The sequence below is a fragment of the Protomyctophum bolini genome (genome assembly GCF_963924005.1).
Source record: "Protomyctophum bolini genome assembly, chromosome: 2".
In the NCBI taxonomy this organism is placed as follows: Eukaryota; Metazoa; Chordata; class Actinopteri; order Myctophiformes; family Myctophidae; genus Protomyctophum; species Protomyctophum bolini.
Window position 1 is genome coordinate 9,851,419 of NC_137863.1, and position 22,147 is coordinate 9,873,565.

At 42.4% G+C, this 22,147-nt stretch overlaps 1 protein-coding gene across 10 annotated transcripts; it reads left to right on the top strand.

Moving 5' to 3' along the window:
• The first annotated feature begins 1,756 nt into the window (after window positions 1–1,756).
• On the top strand, window positions 1,757–21,627 carry phf20a (PHD finger protein 20, a). 10 transcript variants are annotated; one of them, XM_080786839.1, is made up of 19 exons: window positions 1,757–1,880; window positions 4,332–4,438; window positions 5,066–5,237; window positions 7,203–7,289; window positions 8,193–8,277; window positions 8,399–8,475; window positions 10,025–10,631; window positions 10,987–11,037; window positions 11,140–11,406; window positions 11,719–11,913; window positions 12,436–12,531; window positions 14,340–14,495; window positions 15,615–15,796; window positions 16,010–16,109; window positions 17,006–17,201; window positions 18,084–18,549; window positions 19,223–19,291; window positions 19,325–19,436; window positions 19,735–21,625. In XM_080786839.1, the coding sequence occupies exons 2-19, from the start codon at window positions 4,356–4,358 to the stop codon at window positions 19,875–19,877; spliced, it is 3,144 nt and encodes a 1,047-aa protein (XP_080642965.1). In that variant the 5' UTR covers window positions 1,757–1,880; window positions 4,332–4,355; the 3' UTR covers window positions 19,878–21,625. The 10 variants fall into 10 exon arrangements, with proteins under 10 accessions (XP_080642965.1, XP_080642964.1, XP_080642960.1 ...); XM_080786838.1 differs by having other exon boundaries at window positions 19,223–19,270; window positions 19,301–19,436; XM_080786834.1 differs by having other exon boundaries at window positions 19,223–19,436.
• The last annotated feature ends 520 nt before the right edge of the window (window positions 21,628–22,147 follow it).

A 22,147-nucleotide genomic window follows, 5' to 3' on the forward strand; every position in this document is an offset into this window, starting at 1 on the left:
CATATCATTTTATAATACAGGCCTACATACGGCCTACTAGTGACACTACAGTACTGAATAGGACACCACTACAACAGTTTTGCTTAGTTTATCGCTAAACTTAAAATTCCTAGCTTAAACATAGCCACTTTAGTTTATAATTTTATTTAGAACAGAACAGAACAAATTCATCTGTTTTGATCCATTAAACCAGAATGTCAAATCAATGTAGGCTAATCTTTGAACATGAAACTCCTGACCTTTGACATAATTTTGGGGCTTTTAGAAACCTAGGCCCCCAAATGGGTCAACAATCCTGCAGTCAAATTAATGTAGCAAATGTATTTTCTTCCTATAAATTGAATAGTCAATATGAAACATTCCCCATAGCTTCCAGGGGTTAACTGAATGGCTTGCATACATGCCATGTCTCTAAAAGCACATTGAATGTTACATTACCAGATGTGGAAAGCATCCTCTGAGAGATTTTGTTTTGAACAGAGGACTCCACTTGCTCTCAGCTTGAGACTTGCAGAGAAAGCCTTGATCTGCTCAACACTTTGTTTCCCTACCTTAATTCATGATAGATCTCACATATCAATTTGATGTCAAGCGTACAGTGCTCAATGATTTCATGATTATCATTCATTACTGATACAGTGACACAGGCAACAGTGCATCTGCCAGATCTATGGTACTCTAAGAGGATTGAGGAAACATTGATGAACACGATCTGTATTACTTTACAAAGCTGCCACAGTTAAGCCATCATTCTTTGCTATGTAACTATTCATCTTTAATGAAACCAACACATCAAACTAATTACAATGGTAGACAACATAAGAAATGCATGAGAGATAGGCTACTGTAAATACCACATTGTTGTTTAACCAGTCAACACAACAACAAAGTGTAATCTGTGCGTGTAAAACATTTTTATTTCACATTCACGCACAAAAAATTAAAAAGAACAAAAAAGATGTAGGCCTAAAGATCTTGGCATGCATCTTTTAGTCCAAGGTTACATATTTGGGTCGCAGCAGTGTACATTCTCATCTGGGTCGCAGTCAGATAAGCGCCTAGAACAGTTGACTGTAAACAACAGTTGCACCGGAAAGACGGCAGATGGCGCTACTATGGTGTAAACATGAGTAGGCGAGAGAGCATTAGTAGTAGAGTGCTTTAATAGAAACTTCATCTGTCTGTCTGTTTGATTGATGTGTTTATTAACAGTTTGCAGAATGCCATGGGCACATTTGACATGAAAGCACAACTCAATACACTGTTACTGTGAACATCAGAACATTTAGAGTCGAGACGTACAAAAATATACTTCGATCTATATAAAAACAGGGAATCATATAAGGAGGTAAAAAGGGATTAGTTTGAACATTTTATTGTTGGGAAACTCACAATAAACACATTTTGCTCTTAAAGTCTTTACAACCGTTCATAACTACTGCGGTAATGTTTGTTACAGAATTTCACTCGCGGTAAACGTCTATCCGTCTGTCGCTTTCTCTCATTTATGACCATGAGAGAAAACCATGATTAATTATTCTGTGTCAAAAGCACGGAAACAATATATTTCGGCTATTTCAATTATTATTATTTTATTTTACAAAATACATATAGATACAGATGAGATATTACAGTACCTGTAGTACCCAATCTACCCACGCATACCCATGGTAGTACCATAGTCTTTATCTTGTATTTATGAAAAGGACCTCCCTTGCACATGCGTACTTGCGCGCCACTCTACCCGCGCCGGTGGTGAATGCAACGGAAAGAAATTCAACTGCGTGTCCTGGATCCAGACAGAGACGGAGGCGCTGGAACCTGCACACTGGGATTAGATCGCACGTTTTGCACCGGACAAAGCGTGACTGGAAAGCAAGGTAAGAAACCCAAACGCCTTTGATAATGTAGGTATCACGAGAGTCGCAAAACGGGCCCATTTTGTTGAGGCATCATCAACCTAGATTGTGTGATGCCGCATGTGGTTTTTCCTTGATGCTGATGGCTCTGGAGTTCAAAACAAATGTGATGAAGTACGTACTGCGTTGTTGTGTCTACTACGTTCATCTCGCGGATCCTTTGTTATATAATGTGGGGGGTGTTGCGCGCATTTGGCGCGAGTTTAATGATCGGGGTTTTGTTCCGGAGGCTTCTTTCGGTCCCACTTGGGGGAAGTTTAAAGCTCTAGATGTCCATGCCGTGCATTTTACGGCAACCAAAGTATGAAGAAGCAGGCCTTGAAAGCAGGCCCCGGTGATCTTTGTGAACGACAGCTCAACGCGGCCAGTTAGATGTGCACAACCCGCGCCAGACCCGCCCTCTCTGGGCCTGGCAGCCTACCATTTGGGCTTAAAGCACTGACGTATGAGGTGGTATATTTCTCACCACTCCCACACTGGTTATAAAACAAAAAACACCGGACAATAAGCTGTCAGACTCATTACTAGATGCAAGTAGTCAACAATAGGTAACCTGGAAGACACTTCTTGGCCTTTTAACTTGTGCTGTGACATTTATGAAGTCTTTGGCGTTTACCGCTGGGTGTGTTTGATATAACTTTGGGTCTCCTATAACGATTACTTTATTATAATTGTATTAGGCATAAATTATTAGCCCTTATTATTAGAAACTATTATATTTGTTTCTGTCTTGAGGTTACTATTTTCTCCGTATCCGTTTGAGCTGTAAGTTGTATGACCATTAAAAACCTTATTGAGCTCCGATCTAATGATGTTGTATTTTTATTTATTGTTTATTTCTTTTGTATTCTCTTTTGTAACATCGGTGATTTCCGAACAGACACTTGTATCTGAGCGGTCAGTGTGCGTCATCGCGCTTTGCTTTAGCTTGCATCGCTTTCGTTTCTCTCAATAGGACACGTTGTGCAGCGTCTGCTGCTATATTTATTAAACATTTCGCTGAATTGGATATTGTGTGTGTAGCCTATATACCACGCCTCGAGGTTGACCGCCCAGCGGATAACTATTTTTTCCTATTGTGCTCTATTGTTTCGATACGAATATCGCCTGACCAGAAACCACGTGGATCAGTGAAGTAGCATGAACATATCCGGTTCTTGGTATTGAAACTAAAGGGATGCAGCCTTTCTCCCCAGGCTAGAGGTGAGCTATTATTGCGTAGGGTGAATGAATGTGGTCTACTGAAAGGAGAGGGTTATTATTTGTGTTTATATTTGTCATTGCTGAGGGAGCAAAGGTCTCGCAAAAATGAGAAAACGATACACAATTCAGCTACAGCATCTCCATCTATCTATCTACGGGGGCTATGGCAGAGGGGCAGCCGCATATGCCTCTTTTGCGTCGTTAAAATAATATTATAATATATTGTTTTTCATGCGAAGGCGTCATTTGCACTCTGTTTTGGCTTGGACTGTTAGTGTGTTAACCATGGTCAATAGTTGCTACTAATATTACATTGTATTGCATTGTGTTAAAGTTAACCTTTAACACAAATACAGAGTGGATGGCTAAGGCACTCTATTGGCTGAAAATGTCAGGTACAGATTGAGCAAGAAATAGTGCTTGTATTAGTCATGAAATAGCTGCCTCAATGGTGCTTGTAAAGCCTTGCCGAGCCATGAGGCCCATAGGGCAGGAGCCTATCTCCTGTTTCTGTAGCGGGAAGCAGCTTGATGTACCCTGGACATGACGCTTAGGGACTTGCCCCCAATGGGCCCAATCCAACCTTGATGCTGAGTGCCAAGCAGGGCTTTGGTATGACCTGGTCGGGGATCGAATCCCAGACCTCCCAGTCTCAGGGCGGACACTCTAACCACAAGGTCACTGAGCTGGTGCTATACTAGTCATTAATTAGCTGCCTCAACTGTAGACCTTCCCAAATCTACTATTCAGCTTCCTCTTTGTACTGCAACCATCAAAATATCCCTTCAGAAGCAAAGCCTGGTCTTTGGTATTGTTCTAATCTAAATAACTGTTGTGATGACCTGAAATTAAAGCTGAGACATAGCATATTTTATGTTCTGTCATGTCATGTCTTTTATTTATTTTTAACAGCAGTTTTTTTTCACCCTTTGCATTGTTTTTGCTTTCCATATCCTTATTTTAGCAATTACCATCTTTTCCATCCCTCTGCATTGAATGTTTTGTCTGTCACATTTCCCTTCCCTATCAAGAGGTAAATTACCTCTTGCCAGGCCGGTGTCCTTGTAAAAAAAATATTTTATCTAAGTGACCTGCCAGCCTAGAGAAACGAAGGTTGAAAAAAACAACAATATTATTGTTATTTTTTTCGTGGTGTTATTGTTAACTTAGTGTGTGTACGTGTGTACTTGTGTGTACGTGTGTGTACAGGAGGCAGGCCTTGATGTGGGAATTATGAGTAAAATACCCCCTAACAGAAGAGGGATCAAATTTGAGGTGGGAGCTCAGCTCGAGGCCAGAGACACCCTCAAAAACTGGTGAGTCATGGTCCTGCTGTTTCTGTCTCTCAAATCGTGCCACGTTCCTCTTTCCTTTGTAAATTCCTCTTTTTTTTTCTTTCTTCCATTCCTTAATTCTTTCTCTCCTGCTACGCTCAGCTTTTTGTTGTGCTTACCATACATTAAGAAGAAGATTCAGAGCAGTGGTTGTGAAGGCTCAATCAAATTTGTGATTGATTTATCCTTGGAGAGCTGTGGTTGCATCACTGACACTTTCACACTAATCTCTCAAGAACGTATTCCGACCTGCGCTACTGAATCTGTTGGCAGGGGCATTCGGAACGTATATACATTGTTGTTAGTGGGAATGAGAAAACAGGCGCCCCACTGGAAGAGGCGGGCTGAGGGCGGGTCAACATCCTGTTATCCACATTATATAGCAGAGGGTGCTGTTTTTTTTCCTTTTTTTGCTGATGCGTTCCCAGACCCAGATAGCTTTCACACTGATGGGCACTTTGAGCAGGCACCAGCCCAGCTTGTGACCCAAAATAATCCACAAACCATTACTAAGCTTTATAGTAAAATAATTAATTTGTGGAGGTCAAATAACATTTAAAATCTGGTGGTGTTTACTGAAGGCGGCCCCATTTCCTTTCCTTAACTTAGGTATCCTGCTACCATAGAGAAGATTGACAATGACGAGGAGAAAGTGTTGATCCACTACCGCCAGTGGAGTCACCGCTATGATGAGTGGTTTGAGTGGACGAGTCCCTACCTGAGACCTGTGGAGAGGATCCAGTTGAGAAGACAGGGCCTGCAGGACGACACTCCTGTACCGGTAAGAGCATTTGTTTTATGCTTAGCTAGTTAGCTTTACCTATGTGCTGCTTATTACAGTGTATGGGTAAGAAACGCAGCATAAGGCCAGTGTCAACACGACAGCATTTTAGAGGTCCATTCAATCATTCAGTATTGTCTCCTTCTGCTCCCGGAAATGGTTGATTATTTTGTCCATGGAAGGTTATAGTCGGTACTCTGTATGGTTAGTTAGATCATTAACATGAATTAGTGGAACCTGCCACCACTACCCTGTACTGCAGCATCTAAACTAGAACTGAGAGAATACATAACATGTCCTATCACCACTATATCTATTGTGTTCCTTCTGCATTATTAAACTATATCAGTTATCCGTTCAACCCCAATCAAAGCAATGAAAAGCCTATAATTATAATTCTATTGCAGCATATACTTCCATTAAAGGACCACTTCAGCACTTTTCAACTTATCTTCATATAATTGGTGTCTCATAGGAGGGCTGAGGGCAGTTCATAAATGTGTCCACCAGTGACATATAGTTAGGCAAATTTTATTTTTTTAACAATGAGTGCCACCTGGTGGACAGAAAGGGTTGTGCAGGTGGCAGAGAAAAAGGACAAATAAAAGGATAAATAAGCACGCATGCGTCTGGAAGCAAAGGATTTTTCCCCCAATTTTAAATAAACTGATTTTCACGTTCTGGCACAGGAGGGTTGTGTAAATAAAAACGGATTAAAACGTTTTGGTATACATTGTGTTAAACAAGGTTTTTTAGCAACTAAACGGGAATAGAAAGCCTGCAGTTTCTAATAGCTTGGATTCCCCATCGATGATGTCACTGGTTGACAGGGTTCTGAAATGCCCACAGCCCTCCCATGAGACACAGGCCGAGTAGACACAAATTGTGGCATTTTACGAGTTAGTGAGGACCAATTATATGAAGATGGGTTGAAAAGTGGTGAAGTGGTCCTTTTAATATCAATTAAATCTATGATGGGTTTATTACATTTTTATTTATTATTTATAACTAAATAAAAAGTTAACATTCTCACAGATGTACAGTACCTTTTTAGATTATTTAATGGCGTCATCAAACTGACAGAACGGATACTGCAGTAGATTACTAGGCTACTTGCCTGTATTCTTCAAGAAATACAAGCCTCAGGTAACATAGCAGCGAAAGCAGAACCCCAAAGACGTCATACAGCTGTAACTGCTTTTGTTTGTCCAATCTGTCAATAGCTTATGTAATTACAGTGTAACTTTACAAATGTTGTTTTATTATGAAGATTATTACATTTATGGATTAGTCATAGCTATGACTAATCTACAAGACGTTTTAGTTTTGGGAATTCTTTCCATTAATAAACAATTTGAAATGAAATATTAGCATAATAATACTATCCCTGCACTTAACTAAGACATTTTATTAGCTACTAAGTTCTCAGTTCTCATAGGATGTTTTTGTACATTTTTTTTTATACATGATGTCGAAGTGCATTGTGTCTGTAATTTTTCACCTGACATCTCTTGGCTTTAACCAGCCTGTCGACACGATGGACCAGGCAGTTTCTAAGCAGTTATTTTCATAATGTAATTTAAATGTCTGTGTCACCTGCGAGCACAGTTTAGATTTATAACTGTTCATTACGGAGAAAGCCTGCTCACAGAGTTGCCCCGAACATCCCGATCATCACTCTCCCCACTCTAGTGAACACGGATTGATGTTTTTTCAGCACGGCTTCAAGCTTGTTTAAAGGGACATTTCACTTTCAAACATGGTTGGGCTCATTTTAAGATCAACTCTTGCTTTTGTGAGCACCCGAGACAGTTTATTTATTTTATTATTATATTTTTTTCCTCAGTTTGAAACTGTTGCCGAAAACTATTGCCTGGTCCCCGCTGGCCATGATTCACATTGGCCTTTATTCTTCCACACCCAAGTACACTTCAATCAACTGTATTCAATGCTTTCACATTGCAGCGATCTGTATCCGAGAACACTTCAATCGGTCCCAAGACTACCTCCATGCGGTCCCGGAAATGGTTGGGTGATCCGCTCCGGGGAACGGTACGCAGCATTCACACTACACAACATCTGCCAAGTGGTCCTGAGTGCGTACCCGGGACCATAGTGTGAATCTGCCCTTAAAACTGTCTAAGGGGCTCACAAAAGCCAGAGTAGGCCTTTAAATGAGGCCAAACATGTTTTAAAGAGAAATATCCCTTTAACTTTTGCTTTCTGCGTTATCCTGCATACTTTTCATATTTTTATCAGTGTGACATTTCAATTATCATTAGATGTTGTATTACTTTGCAACAGCCACTTGTTAAGAGCATATGTATGAGGCACACAGGTTTATATCCGTTGATGTTCAACAGCAACTTTTCTTTCCTTTCAGTGGTGTAATTTACATAGGGCTGCTGGGTTATATAAAATCCATATGCAGGATTGTCATCGCAAGGGGGCCCCTGACTGGCAAGGATTTATAATTTGTTTAGCCAGGAAATGACAGAGATTGATTAATTCAGCTTGTTAATTCAGTTAAATGTGTGGAAACACACAAAATCAGGAACTCGGTATCGCAGAGCTGAAATGTTTTTGCGCACACATTGGGCTGCGCAAGTGGCAGGGCCCCTTTGATTAGAAAACCCATGTGCAAACGGGTCCGTTTATGCCACTTTTGTAAACATTTTAAACTTTCAGTCTGGCTACAGGTGATACTTACCTGCATATGCTTATGCTTAGTGTTTTTAATGTATAATCATACAAAAAGCAAGACTGGCGAGCAGTGATGTAACTGCTGTCTATTGTTATGCAAACGTACACAACCAGCTTGCCGGTGAGTTGGGAGACGCATGGACAACGAGAGTGCTGAGCGGCATCAGAGTGCCTACATAACGTAAATAAATGTATGTACGATTGTACGGTAGACTCCTTGTGAAGTGGTTACTACCTCTGTCCTCCTTCCAGGGGTTTCATGTGAATGAGAAAGTCCTGGCCAGCTGGTCTGACTGCCGTTTCTACCCTGCAAAGGTTCTTTCCGTCAATAAAGATGGTGAGTACCACTGACTACTTTCTAAGGGCATTTATAATGTGTAATAAATATCAGACAGAAAGACAGACAATGACTGTGGAAATGTACCTTGCATTAATGTGACTTCCTGTACCCCCATCAGCATCCTACACTGTGAAGTTCTATGATGGAGTCGTCCAGACGGTGAAAGGGATTCATGTGAAGCCTTTTGTTAAAGAGGTAAATTTGAATTCCTCAGCACCAGTGGTACACCAGTGGTCTGACAGCTTTGTCTATGTTTGATGTTGAAGTTTAGTGACATGTATTTGAGAGGTGTATTGTTGAGCGATGTTGAACTTTGTTAGAAACTGGGGTTGATGGGTACCTGGGCAGGATATGAATATTGTAAATCTTCTGTGTTCAAAGAACCAGAAGTAGTGATTCTATCTCAATGTATAGTGAAAAAGCTCTCCAAATGACTCTTATAACCAGTGGTGTCATGGCCGTAGAACGCAGTACCACGCTGTCGTACCAAACGCATTGTGACGTGCACGCGCAGGTACGGAACGGTGCACGCGCATGCACGCTAGAACGTGTCCCCCTAGATTTAAGAGAAGACGTACCTAACCATCTCGATCACCACTCACTCACCAGACTTTCCAAGACGCACCACTATACTAGTAGGCCTACCCAGTCTAGGATTCACACACTACTTTGCATAACAGCTTTAACTGTTTACCTGAATGCGTTAATGGTAAGCAACACATCACAGCAGTATGGCTCCAGGTGCTGGTTTTCTGCATGCAACAAGAATGCCTCCTCCACCATCAAAGGAGAGATTCGTCAAAAGCAAACTTTTATTTTCGCCACTGCAGGCAGCGCAGTATAAAGAAATTTGTCTGATTATTTTAAGTGTGTGTGTGTAAAACTCTCATACACTATAAACAATATAGCTAGGCTAGGCTATCAGCAGTTCTGTGCACATGCAATGCGCACATTGTAGGCGCGTGCACGTGAGTGCATGACCGTGGTACTGAAAATAAAATCACCATTACACCACTGCTTATAACATAAAGTAATACAAAGTGAATTCGTATAACGTATAAAGTCCTAGTACGTAATTGTTTTCCCCTTCTACTTTACCTACTGGTGGTGATGCTTCTTTTACACTGATAGTGACCCATTTTTGCTGTGCTAGAGAACTTATGTCAACGGTAATATACTGTAACATGATGAATACGCACCAGGATGATGTTATTTTATATATTCGCAAAAATATGCTTATACAGTATACTTAGTTGACCGGAGTCCCCAGGGGTCTATACTAGGAACCCTCCTGTTTTTGCTCTACACTAAATATCTGGGATTAAATAGCCAATCTACAAGTGTTTTCATAATCCAATCTTCATCAACCTTGGAATAAATGTTATCTTACTACTTCAGCATGGAGAGGCCATAGCAATGACCTAGAAATATGTACTAACTGAGTCAATCGGCTGACATTAGAGAGACACACACACACACACACACACACACACACACACACACACACACACACACACACACACACACACACACAAAGTAACAAACTGTCAATAAAGCATAATCTTTATTATGAATTTAGATTTTAGAACATTGCCATGGCCACTATGTCAAAGGTGTGAAGTTATCCGAAAGTAATGCATACCCACTGGCCAATCAGAATCAAGTGTTCTCCATGGCCAACAATTACACCGTGTCCAGTTTAACTTTTAATGAATGCGTTTGTTTTACCCATGCTGTCAAGCAGAAAGGTAGTGTCATTGGAGGGCGGTCTCGGGCCACCAATAAGAACATGGTTGGGAAGACCCAAAATGGAAGAGACAGTTCTCAGGAGAATGGCAGCCCTAAGAACAAGCGGGCCAGACGCAGCACGTCGGACCAGGAGGAGAACAGCCACAGTGAAGATGAGGACGACGAAGAGTGGGCGAACGAGGCAGCTGACGAGAAGAGCAAGAAGAATGCCAAGAGCGAGGACACTATAGAGACGCACACCGTTAAATGTGAAAAGGACACAACACAGCACAACGACCAGAGCACCAAGCTCAATGGTGTAGAGAAGGAACCTGGACTCACTAATGGGTTTAAAGTGGAAGAATCTGAGGAAAGCACCTGTCATTTAAATGGACACGTGAAGAAAGAGGAGGTGGAAGTGGAACTGAATGGAACTAAGCCATACACAGAGGTGTCCAAGCCATGTACAGAGATGCCCGGTCAGACGTTGGCACAGCCGGGACAAGTGTCTGTCGCTATTACAGCCCCAGAATCCAATGGTGATGTGGAACAGAAACCAAGTAGCCAGCAAGATAAGCCTCCTCCACCCACGGGGGAGGTTCTGCCTCCACAGCCGTTAAAACGTAAGTCAAGTGTGTATGAAGAAATGGTTTCTACTGAGATAATTTGAGTGTGAAATCAAGTGCAGTGAATGGTAAATACTAGGACCTGAGCTTATTGTCAATCGCTAAGTGACTTTTTCCTACAGGTTTAATGTTTGTCTTTAGTTCAATGTTTGTTTTGTAAACGCCATTGACAATGGAGGGAAAACTTATGTCATAATGTGCCTCATTACGTCATATTGTCTCTTTATTGTTAATGGCGTTAATGTTTGTGTTGGCACCGTTTGTTTTACATAACCTAATCAATACGAGTTAGACTTAAATATATTTGCGCCCCTCTCTTCACATGGGTGTGATTTTTTTTCTTTTTTAATAGCTGTAAGAAAGCAAGGTTTTCACAACCCCAACAGATTCAGCAGAGAACCATGTGAGTATTTAACATTCCTGATATTGCACCAATTCAGCAGTGTTCTCTTAAATGGCTCCACTGTCACTGACCTCCTTGTGAACTCCTGCTGCCTGTTTTCAGTGTACAGAGTTATCAAAAACCAGCCTCCACCAGTCCTGTCCATCAACCTGGACCACAACCCCTTTAAGTGCAGTGCTCCAGGCTGCACCAAGTCCTTCCGCAAGGCCAAGCTGCTGCACTATCACATGAAATACTACCACGGGGAGGACCAGCCCCCAGAGGCCGACCTCAGCCCCACAAGGAGCATCCAGACCAGGGCCTCTGAGAAGCAGGCCATCGCTACCCTCGAGAGTCCCAAGAGAAGGCGCACTATCTCTGCCTCTATGCGTGAGTTCTTGTCATTCCAAGGCTTGCAGTCTCTTTATACTGCACAAGGTTGAATGTTCTAGAGCTCTGGATGTCACGTGGCAGAGTCGTGGCAACAGTTGCATCTGTTTACACAGCCATTATAGCAGGTAAAGCTGTCATGCAAACTAAATGAAAACTAGAAAAGTGTGTTCCTCAGAGCACAGGTCTCTGCCAGGTCAGGCACTCAGTTTTATGTAATAACATGCTTACATGTTTCCACAGTATTGTAGAAAAAATAGTGTGCTTGGTTTTGCTAAAATATGAATTCTTTGTTTTTCTTTTCCATATCAGAACCTGGAGGAACATCCCGCAGTGAAGTTAAGACTGCAAGCAGAAGGACATCAGCACCCCCTGCTGTTAACACCCAGGTCCAGCAGCCGAGGGCGCTGCTCAGAGAGAAGAGCAAGGAGAACCAGTTGGAAAGGAACGGATGCCAACTGCAGGACAAAGATGGGGAGAGCAGCTTTGATATTGGTCAGTATAATGGTGAGATAAGCTGTTTGTAGTTGCAGAATACACTGCTGGCCTCCTTTGTTAATTCCGCAGTCATTGCAGAATACACTGCTGGCCTCCTTTTTGTTAATTCCGCAGTCAATGTGTTAAGGAAAAATGACATATATACATACCAAAGGGTATTATCACTGCATCAGAAGCCACTAAGAGAGACTATTCATATTGTTTTATAATATATTATTATAAAATTATGGAAATAAATGTGTTGCTCATTGGACTTATCGGTGGTGTATCTTCTCTGTGATGGATGTGGAGATGTGATTCTACAATTCAAACAATCAAGTTTCATGGTTACTCAATTGTAAAACATAAAATCATGATTTTACAGAGACTACTATTACAGAGACTACTGTCTGGTCTGTGGCGAAGAAGCATTATGAAATGACATGGCTAGTCAAGGTTTCACATTTGTTCACTAGAAAGACCTCTCTGCCTGCTAAGTTAACTGAGCCCACGACATGGGACTTACCTCTTGGCACTTGATTGTCCCCACAGCCTCTATGAAAGACGGACTGAGAGAGAAGCCCAAACAGAAAGATTTCCTTCGCATTAAACTGAAGAAGAAGAAGAAAAAGAGGAAGGCCAAATCTGGTAAGATGGGGGCATGCTGTGGACCTGCATGGGGCCTCGCTCTCACCCTCTCTGCTCCTACTGCATGCGCACTTCCTGTGACATGGTGGTCGTGGAATGGCACATAAAGGCCTCCATTCACCAATCTCAGTGCGGTGGCTGAAGCTCTGTTTCTCTGTGTGTGTGTGTGTGTGTGTGTGTGTGTGTGTGTGTGAGCACTCCATCTCCATGCCGTCTGTTATTGTTTTGATTTGATGATTTGTATCTAATTGATATTGCGGCTTGATTTGAAGTAAAGTTCTCAAACTCTGCTCGAACCCGACCTGGCCCGACCGGTACCGACACAACGTTTTCGGGCCGGGCCCAACAATTATGCTAATTAGTCGCGCCGGGCCGAGCCTCGGGCTCAGTGATTTTCCGTATTTTTTTTCTGATTTTTTTTTTTTTTTCCTAAGAATGTTATTATAATAAAAATAGCAATTCTGTTATTTGTGTGATGTGTAGGCTATAGTATGTATTTATTATGAAGAGGGCTACCTGGCGATTCACTTAATTGTGAGGAAGACTGAGGAGTGGAGGCGGGGGGCTTGGCGCAGCGCGCTGGCATTTCAGACTCAGAGCGGCAGCACGCATTCTTACTGTGCGCAGGAATGAGCAGAGAGAAGTGAACGGTTGTTGTTTATACTGCTGGCTGGCCTCTGGTTTGCGGCGCACCAAATGTGCTTCAGTTCATATGCTAAATGTTTTATAAAAGCAATCAGATTATCACACGATAGCTAAAGCGTCAGGTTTTCGACATGTTGCAGTTGCACTGAGCTATTTCGTTAAACCTGCAGCTGGCTGCGATGAATAACCTAATCATTCATTAATCAACGTCATAGTCACCAACCGATCCATATAAATGATATAATTCTGTATTCTTGTGTATGATGACCACGCAATGTTACAGTCCACTGCAGGCTACAGGCTACATTTGATTTCCAAAATGATTAGTATTATAACCGCCGTCCCTCGTTATATGTGCCCGATTTAAAATAACGGATCTCTAAGCTGTCGAGACACGCCATGAGCGGTGTGTGGATGGTTTCGTACCGAACGAGGGCGATAGCCTACTTGGAATCTTGGACATAGCTGCTTCACTTCAGAGGAAACTAAGGGGAGCTACTCACCAGTCGCCACCACTGGAAATGGAATTTATTAGAATGATATGGAAATGGAACATTAACAGTCTAACGTGAGGTTGTGACTCGTGAGCTACATAAATCCTTTATTTCGGCGATAAGTCCATTGAACTCCGTTCTCACTCTGAAACACACTGAACCACTGTTATTTATTTTTTATCGGGCTTCGGGCCTAACATTATGGTAATTTTTAGGGTTGGGCCGAGCTTTGGGCCGACCCAGTTAGGGCCGGGCCGGGCCTTAATCTTTGGGCCCGTTAAGAACTTTAATTTGAAGTCAACTGGGTTTCTGGGTTTTCCCCTCCCTCTAATACAACATTTCTGAAAATGTTCCTGGTTAATAATCAGTAGTGTAGTTAGTAATACCTAACCCAACACTAGCATCCACGTCAATATTAAGATTGATGAGGAGAAGTGTGCAGAGCATGCACAAACTCACAATGCAGGCATCCACTGACTTACTGGTTATTTCACCCTCTGAAAACATTGCCTTTAACATGGGCTCTGTTCACTGAATGTCTCTGACTGGTGCCTATTATTGTCATAGTGTTTGTTGTACTACAGTTTGTCAACCTGTAGACTTGGTCTTGTTTCCAAAGTTGACACTTCTGTTCTGCATCTGCTCCCCCCTCCTTCCCTGTATTAACAGACTATACAGGTAGTGAGGAGAATATTGACATCTCAGTATTGGGTCTTCAGTCCAAATTGAATTTGCCAATCAAATTCCCCCCCTCACACAATCACAACCCTGAGGCCTACCGCTGCAGGCCCGGATACAGCCAATCAGAGCAGATACATGTGGATGGTGGGTATATTTTGTGAGTGGGTGTGCGTGTGTGAATCTATTTAGTGCACAGTAAGTGTTTTCTCTTCCCTCTGGGAATCAATCCATCAGCCAACAACAGTCCTTTCAATTTGATCCGTGTCACTCCAGGAAATTGGGAATATGGCTAAATGTTCACTAAATTCTTCACATTCCACGGTACGGAAATGGAGTCGACATGGGAAGCTGTCACAAATGAGAATTTTATGGTTGATTGATTAAACCCTGAAGGGGGTTTTATGTTTCCTGCTGTGGCTTGCTTTACTCTCTAATTCCTTCATGATTCATGAAAAGCTGAAATATAATTTAATTATTCCTTCCTCATGATTCTTGAAAAACTGAAATATAATTTAATTAACATTTGTTAAACGTATATTAATTGAGCAGGGAGGATGTAATGGGTACAATTGATTTGGTTTTAGAACAAACTAGAAATGCACTCTGTCGAGGTGCCAACTAAGCGTACTTTAGTTACGTCACCGTCAACAGCCAATAAGGGACCACCGACATACATGCATACATGTATACATCAGTTACCTTTAACCCACCCAACGTTGAGACATAAGTTCACCGTCCTTTCAATTAGTAACACCCAGCGCCCAGGACGAAGTTTTATCAAAAAGACGGAGGTTATTGATATCAAAGCCGATCGCATCGCTCCACAGCCTGGTAGTGCCGGTTGAGCAACATTCGATGTTGCTTAACAGTGGGACGTCATCGAAAAATATTGAGTGTTGTGAGGTCAGAACAGGCCAGCTCCATACATGGATTCAGGGCCAGAACCCGGGCAGAGGCCTTTTTGGGGCGGTTCTGGACAACCGTGGGACCGCGTGTGTCGAATTTGAAGTCGGTGGGGCTAACGGTTATTGAGTTACGTGGATTACACACACAGACAGAGACTTGGTGCATTTATAGATAGATGTTACCAGCATCCATATTCTGGGGAAAACCTTCATAGAAAATCGGATCGATAAGCTATTTGCAGAAAAGATATTTAATGTAGACCAAAAACAGAAAATATAGAAAAATTGTACAGAGGGACTCCGGTCAACAACGTATGGGATTTAAGTGTTTAACCTTTTGTTGTCCCTGCTGCTGTAGACGAAGATAGTATGAGTGATTGGTCGACTGACAGCTGTGGATGGAGTGATGACGACTTTGGGGTGAATCTGGACTCCGCTTCTCCGCCCTTGAGTGTTGACTCTGTTGCTCTGGATATGAGCGATCAGGAGATTGTGCGGTGCGTCTGTGAGGTGGAAGAGGAGAATGACTTCATGATCCAGGTGAGCTGCTCAGCTGTGGTGGCTACACCTCACTCCCTCATCTCACCCAATAGCTGCTAATGATACCAAAGTATAACGTTCGTACAAGTAAATTATAATTTATGGGTTGTTGCAGACCAGGCTTTTGTATGAATAATGTTATGTCTGTCACAGTGTAATTGTGAACATTTCATCATCAATTGTTCAGTAAATACATGTTTATCCTTTCCACAGTGTGAGGAGTGTTTGTGCTGGCAGCATGGGACTTGTATGGGCCTTCTGGAAGAAAATGTTCCTGAGAGATACGCCTGCTACATTTGCAGAGACCCACCAGGTGAGCTGAAATGATGGAACACTTGAATTTAGCTTTAAGTTAACTAGTGGCCAAGTCTTGACACAAAGCAACTTTTCTCATTGCTTGAGATGAATGTATTTTGTACATTTGTATGTATTTTTGGCCATTAGAAGAGAATTTCCATCTCAACAACAGCAACTTTTGTAGGTAGTGTATACAGTTTGGAGATCTCAACATACATTTTTAAATATCATTCACTAGCTTCCATATTGAAATGGTGTAAGAAAACACTTGATGAGACTACTTTACCAAAATGAATACAAGCTATTCAGCTTTGTGCATCTGCAATATGCCAGGAAAACTTGTTCCTTACAGTGCTGCATTTTGAAAGAGCGCTTTTAATGAAACAATGAGCTTTAGATTATGTTGACAAAACACAAGTACATTCTGTAACTTTATTGAATATGGACAAAACATAAACAAAATAATATATCCAAAAAAAGCAACTATTTATTTATTGCTTTCAGCTGCAGTTTATGTTTTACACAACTTCTCCTAATATAGCAGCAACAAGGTTTGACTTGAGAATTCATTATTTGCCATCTAGTGGACAAAGGTACAATGCAGCTGACCAAGCTACACTAATCCAAGACGGCAATGGAGTTCGAGACAGCTTTGTTCTCATGTCTCACAGCACACAAAAGTTCAAATGACTCCATATTGTACACAAAAATTGCTACGTATTATGCTCAGAATGATAGCTGCTTTACTCACAGCTAATGCACGATCTAAACTCCATGACACTGTTATCGCGCAACATTTCAACCGTAAGTACTGTGAATGTGATTTTAAATTGAAGTTAAACTTTGATGATGCTCACTTTAACTATTACAGTTCCACCCCTTATCCAATGTCCTGACATCCATGTGTTCCAGGCCAGAGGCAGAGCCTGCGCTATTGGTATGACAGAGAGTGGCTGAGCAATGGCCACATGTACGGCCTGTCTTTTCTCGAAGAGAACTACTCGCACCAAAATGCCAAGAAGATCGCTGCTACCCACCAACTACTGGGGGATGTGCACCACGTGGTGGAGATTCTTAGTGGGCTGCAGCTCAAAATGAGTGTCTTACAGTGAGTACAAGAATAGATTGAGTGGTACATGCATATACTGTACAGTGTACATACATGCATAAATACATCCCTTGGGGGAATTGTTTTTCACCATAGCTGCGCACGATAATGTAAAGTTGCAGAAAACAAGACCACAGTATATTATAAAATAAAAGATTTTAACCTTAAACACTCTAAAAAACAAAAAAATTGTGCAACACTGGTGCACAAGCACAACTTAAGTATAGATCAGGCAAGAGACAACGTATCTTGACGGGGAACAAACCAACATTTATTGTTAATACTTTACTATCAATCAATAATACTACTATAATAATGAGTGAAAGATTTATTTTATATTTGTCACGAAGAAGATCAAGCATACTGCTGCATATTTCTGCCCCTAAATATATTCTGATACCCCCTGCCCTGCGACCAGCCTACCAGGAATACCTCTACATTACCTGCCTCTACTTCCGTTATATTTTCTGCTTCAAAGTTTTATGTACCTTCCCTGCCTCAGCCTGTCTTCAGGATAGATTTCGATGCCATTACTTTTTGTCACACCAGAGTCCATGCTTGTCTCAAGATACAATAGCTTGGACTTTGGGCAGTAAACATGGTTAGCATGCCAAAAAGCAGGTTTAAGTGTTTGTGCTTGTGTTGGTACCAGAGTGCTTCTCTGTTTACAGTAGGTCGTAGGTTGTCAGTCTGACAGTCGGACCAATATTATGTCTAAACTAAAGCCTGTACCCGGAATGCATATGGGTAAAAGTGGCAGTAGAGGTAAAACAAAAGCTGTTTAAATGGTAAAGATTTTCTCACCAGTAGATAGTGAGAGGTTTAATTCAGATTTTGGAGGGGCGATAGTGGTCTGATAACTGACAATGATATTTTTTTAAGGAGTAAGACCCATCCAGACCTGCGGCTGTGGTGTCAGCCGTGGAAGCAGTCAGAGCGGCCGTGGAAGAGCTACGACTCGTATCCCAGCACAGGCGCAGCACCGTCACCCGCGACCACCTACGACGAAGACATGACACGCGGCGAGATCCTGATGTCCAACGCCCTGGAGAAGCTGAGTCGGGCCGCCGCTGCTTCTTCCTCCTCCTCCTCTTCCTCTTCTTCGTCTTGCTCCTCTTCCTCCTCACCATACCCATCGTTCCAGGATTCGTACATTATCAGCGAGCACTGCTACCAGAAGCCACGGTCGTACTATCCTGCAGTGGAGCAGCGGCTGGTCGTGGAGACGCGACAGGGCTCAGAATTGGAGGACAGCATGCGGAGCACTGAGGACCTGCTGGAGAGAGCGCAGCGCTACGGGGGACTGCTGGAGACGGACCGGCCTAAAGCATTCAACGCTACCATCAGAGTAAGTGTCTACTCCACAAGGGCCAAGCATGTTCAAACTGCAACTGACTAATAGTGTGTGCTTAGTTCAGTAACAACGACACACCTTGCCTAGGGAGGTAATGTACTGTTGCCTCCATTGCCCCTCATTGTTGCCTATAATGCGTGCCGGGAGTCCGATAATATCGGTATACTGGTAGTAGCACTGGTAGTTGACATGTATTAGTCTGGTTTAGAAGACATTTGGGGCCATTTAGTCGAACCTGTGACAGAAGCCTTGGGCCAACCCGGCTGGGCCAAGTCTGCTAATCTGCTGTCGCGGGTTCGACTCCCGGTCCCGACGACCTTTGCCTCATGTCACTCCACATCTCTCTCCCACCATTTCCTGTCGGCTTACTTTTTCATTATCAGTAAAGGCAGAAAAGCCCCAAAAATAGCAGTCAAAAAAATAAAATAATAATTGCAGAGGGAGGTAGACATGAATATATACCCAATGGATTGTCCGTAAAGTGTGTGGGAATCTTCTGTATTATAAATGTCAAACGAGCAGGAATCAATTAAATTGTGCACAATCCCCACAATCGTGTATTGTCAGTTGTCACCCAGGCCCTGGAATGACATTTCTAAATTTAATGTTGTGGTGGAAGAAGAATAAAATCTCAAATTTTGTCACATTTCCCTCATTTATGTCTCAGGCTTCAAACAGCGGTCGGCGATCACTGGCCGAGGCCAAGGAGGAGGGGGTCCGGTGTTCCAGAGGAGCACAGGAGGAGGGGGTCCGGTGTTCCAGAGGAGCGCCGGACGACAACCGACAGCAGCAACAGTGGCAGCTGAACCTCCTGGACCACATCGATGCAGTTCAGGATGAGGTCTCTCACAGAATGGACATCATCGAGAGGGAGTTGGATGGTAAGACACGTGATCTCAGCGAGGGATGCACAATATTGATACTTTTAGCAACAACTGATCATTAAAGTCAGATGAATTTGTGGTGTGACTCTTTTTTTTTTTACGGCCTAGCTATATATAGTCCAGAGTGACAGACCGTTTGACAATAAATTAAAATGTAATTATATATATTATATACACATAATACAGTGGAGACTCCATGACAACTTTACCTCTATGACTTTGTGATTCATTTTGATATATTTCTAACAAACGGGTATAATACTTAACTTATATCATGATTTTCCTTCCCTCTCAGTGTTGGAGAGCTGGCTGGACTACACTGGGGAGCTGGAGCCGCCAGAACCCCTAGCCCGCCTTCCTCAGCTCAAACACCGCATGAAGCAACTGTTGACGGAACTAGGCACGGTGCAGCAGATTGCCCTGTATAGCTCCACATGAGGGCGCCAGAGAGCAGTTCTGGCCACAAGTTACTGAGGCAACCAGAGAGGAAGCAGCCAGAGCAGACACCTGGTGGCCTCGTGGAGTGATGTCAAGATGTTGAAAAAGCAAGCGCATATTGTTTCAAATTGCCCAGGGCTTTTTTCTTCACATGAAGTCGGCCGCTGTTTGTCCACCTTTTGAAAGGTTGTGTGTGCACTGTGCAGGGATCCAACGCAACGGCCAGTGATGTAACAACATATGAACATGTATGGAAAGCAAGCAGCGCGTATCAGGATTTAACACACAAAAGTAACCTCTTATGTGCAGGAGAAAATGCATAGGGCCAGGTTGACAATGTAATGGTTCCAGTGCAACTCCCAAACCATATGAATGCCTTTTAGTCTGAGCTACTGTTTGAGCTTACCCTGTTTATCTCAATACACACAGTGCTTTATGTTTAAAAGCTTTACATTCAAAGATCTCAATTCTGATCCATGTAACCCACACGGCCTCTTTGCAATAGTCTTTTAAAAGGAAGATCACTCCTTTATTGGTCTTTAACAATAATAAAGTAGTCAAGTCAACGTCCCCTCATGTCGGACTGTGTTTAAACTTCTGTTTGCGCTCAGTGTGGACACTTGTGTCACTTGAGTGTAACTTGAAGACATTGAACATATAAAAGCACTGTATAATCATATCGGTAATATTTCTTTTTAATGGTTAGTTTTTTATACCACACTGTGAAGGTCTTTTTTTTGTCTGGAACTCGGCTATACAGATGGTGACAAGAGTGAGAGTTTTGTGTTTCTGTTTTTCTTTTTTTGCTGTAATATTTGTTTTGGCTCATTTCATAAAGAAAGGGTATTCACATTATTGTATCTATTCTTTAAGTTAATATCTTTAAGAGTTTGTCATTTACAGTATCCCTTATTCCCACTTTCTCTTGCATCGTTGTTGCTGTAGTACTTGATCTATGACTCTCTGTATGTGTACCTGTCTGTTCTAAACCTAGCATCTTGTACTCTGTCAGTGACGAACTATACTCAATTGATTTGTATTTCTTTCTCCGTGTTCTTGTTTCACCTGTTTATTTGCAGTATTTTGTATTGTTTGTAAATAACGTTATTCAAAAATGTGCTCTTCTCGGGATCTTTGTATTGAAAAGTAAACTTGTATTCCTCAAAAAAGGATAATATTGTATGCTACTGTACTGTAAAGCCAAGTTTATATGTTGTTGCGTAACTGTGTCGCTCGCCATCAAATTTTCAGTTGTAAGTGACACAGTTGTGCGACAAAGCATGAATTGGGTTTATGTGTCTGGCCTATAGAAGCAGGGGAGATGTCAAACAATGCAAGCGGAATTGCCCGTACATAAATAAACTATCATTGTTATAGCCTACTTGTTGTGTGGACCATGATCTTGTCCCAGACATTTCTTCAAGTTATGTGGTTTCGCAACGTGACGTGACTTTGGCTTGACCTTTGTGGAAAACAAACTGGCCCCACTGAGCTCCTCCATTTGTACAGCTGGAAATACCACTTGCAAAAAAAGTCAACATTGAATATAGGGTATAATATATATCATGCTATTTTGCCCATCCAATGCATGAACTCACAATTACATTTGGAAATGGAAACTTGGGTTTAGTCATAGTTAATCTTAAGTCAGCATAATGTGATGAGACAGAACAAAACTTGGTTAAGTCATAGTTAATCTTGAGTCAGCATAATGTGATGAGACAGAACATTTGTTACCCACCCCCTCCTTAGGAAAAGCAAATGTACTGGGTTTGAGCACGAAAACAGCATGGTTGTTTTTCACCACCTGTGTGCAACCTAACACACAAACACACACATGCACATATTAACTGTACATATGATTTTGGGTGTGCCAGTACAGTACAGTACAGTAGAGGGACCCCCACAACTGTAATTTCTCAACCGTTTCGGACACTGGGTTGCACGCCGGACCGGCCCGCCCCCCTGGGCGCGTTCCTGGGGGTCTGGAACTCCCCCCCCCCCCATCCCCGAGGACCCCCACATGGTAACTGTCATTTCTCTACCGTTTCGGACGCGGGCGGCTCGCCGGAACCGGGCCGGCACCCTGGGTGCGTTCCTGTGGGTCTGGAACTCCCCCCCTCGGGAACCCCCACACGGAGTTGCACCACTCACTTCACACGGGTGTGATTTTTTATTATGTGGTGCAAATCTTTGAATATACTCATTCTTTCAGAGCGAATGTTTTTAACTCAAATCTTTGCTGCTGGGTGGTCCCGACATGAAAATGT

What these genes read in the sequence shown, in the direction of transcription:
- phf20a (XM_080786834.1), top strand. Translation starts at nt 4,356, where the DNA reads ATGAGTAAAATACCCCCTAACAGAAGAGGGATCAAATTTGAGGTGGGA. An exon ending in AGAGACACCCTCAAAAACTG is followed by an intron (nt 4,439 to 5,065) that starts GTGAGTCATGGT and finishes TCCTTAACTTAG; the next exon opens with GTATCCTGCTACCATAGAGA. An exon ending in CTCAAAATGAGTGTCTTACA is followed by an intron (nt 17,202 to 18,083) that starts GTGAGTACAAGA and finishes TATTTTTTTAAG; the next exon opens with GAGTAAGACCCATCCAGACC.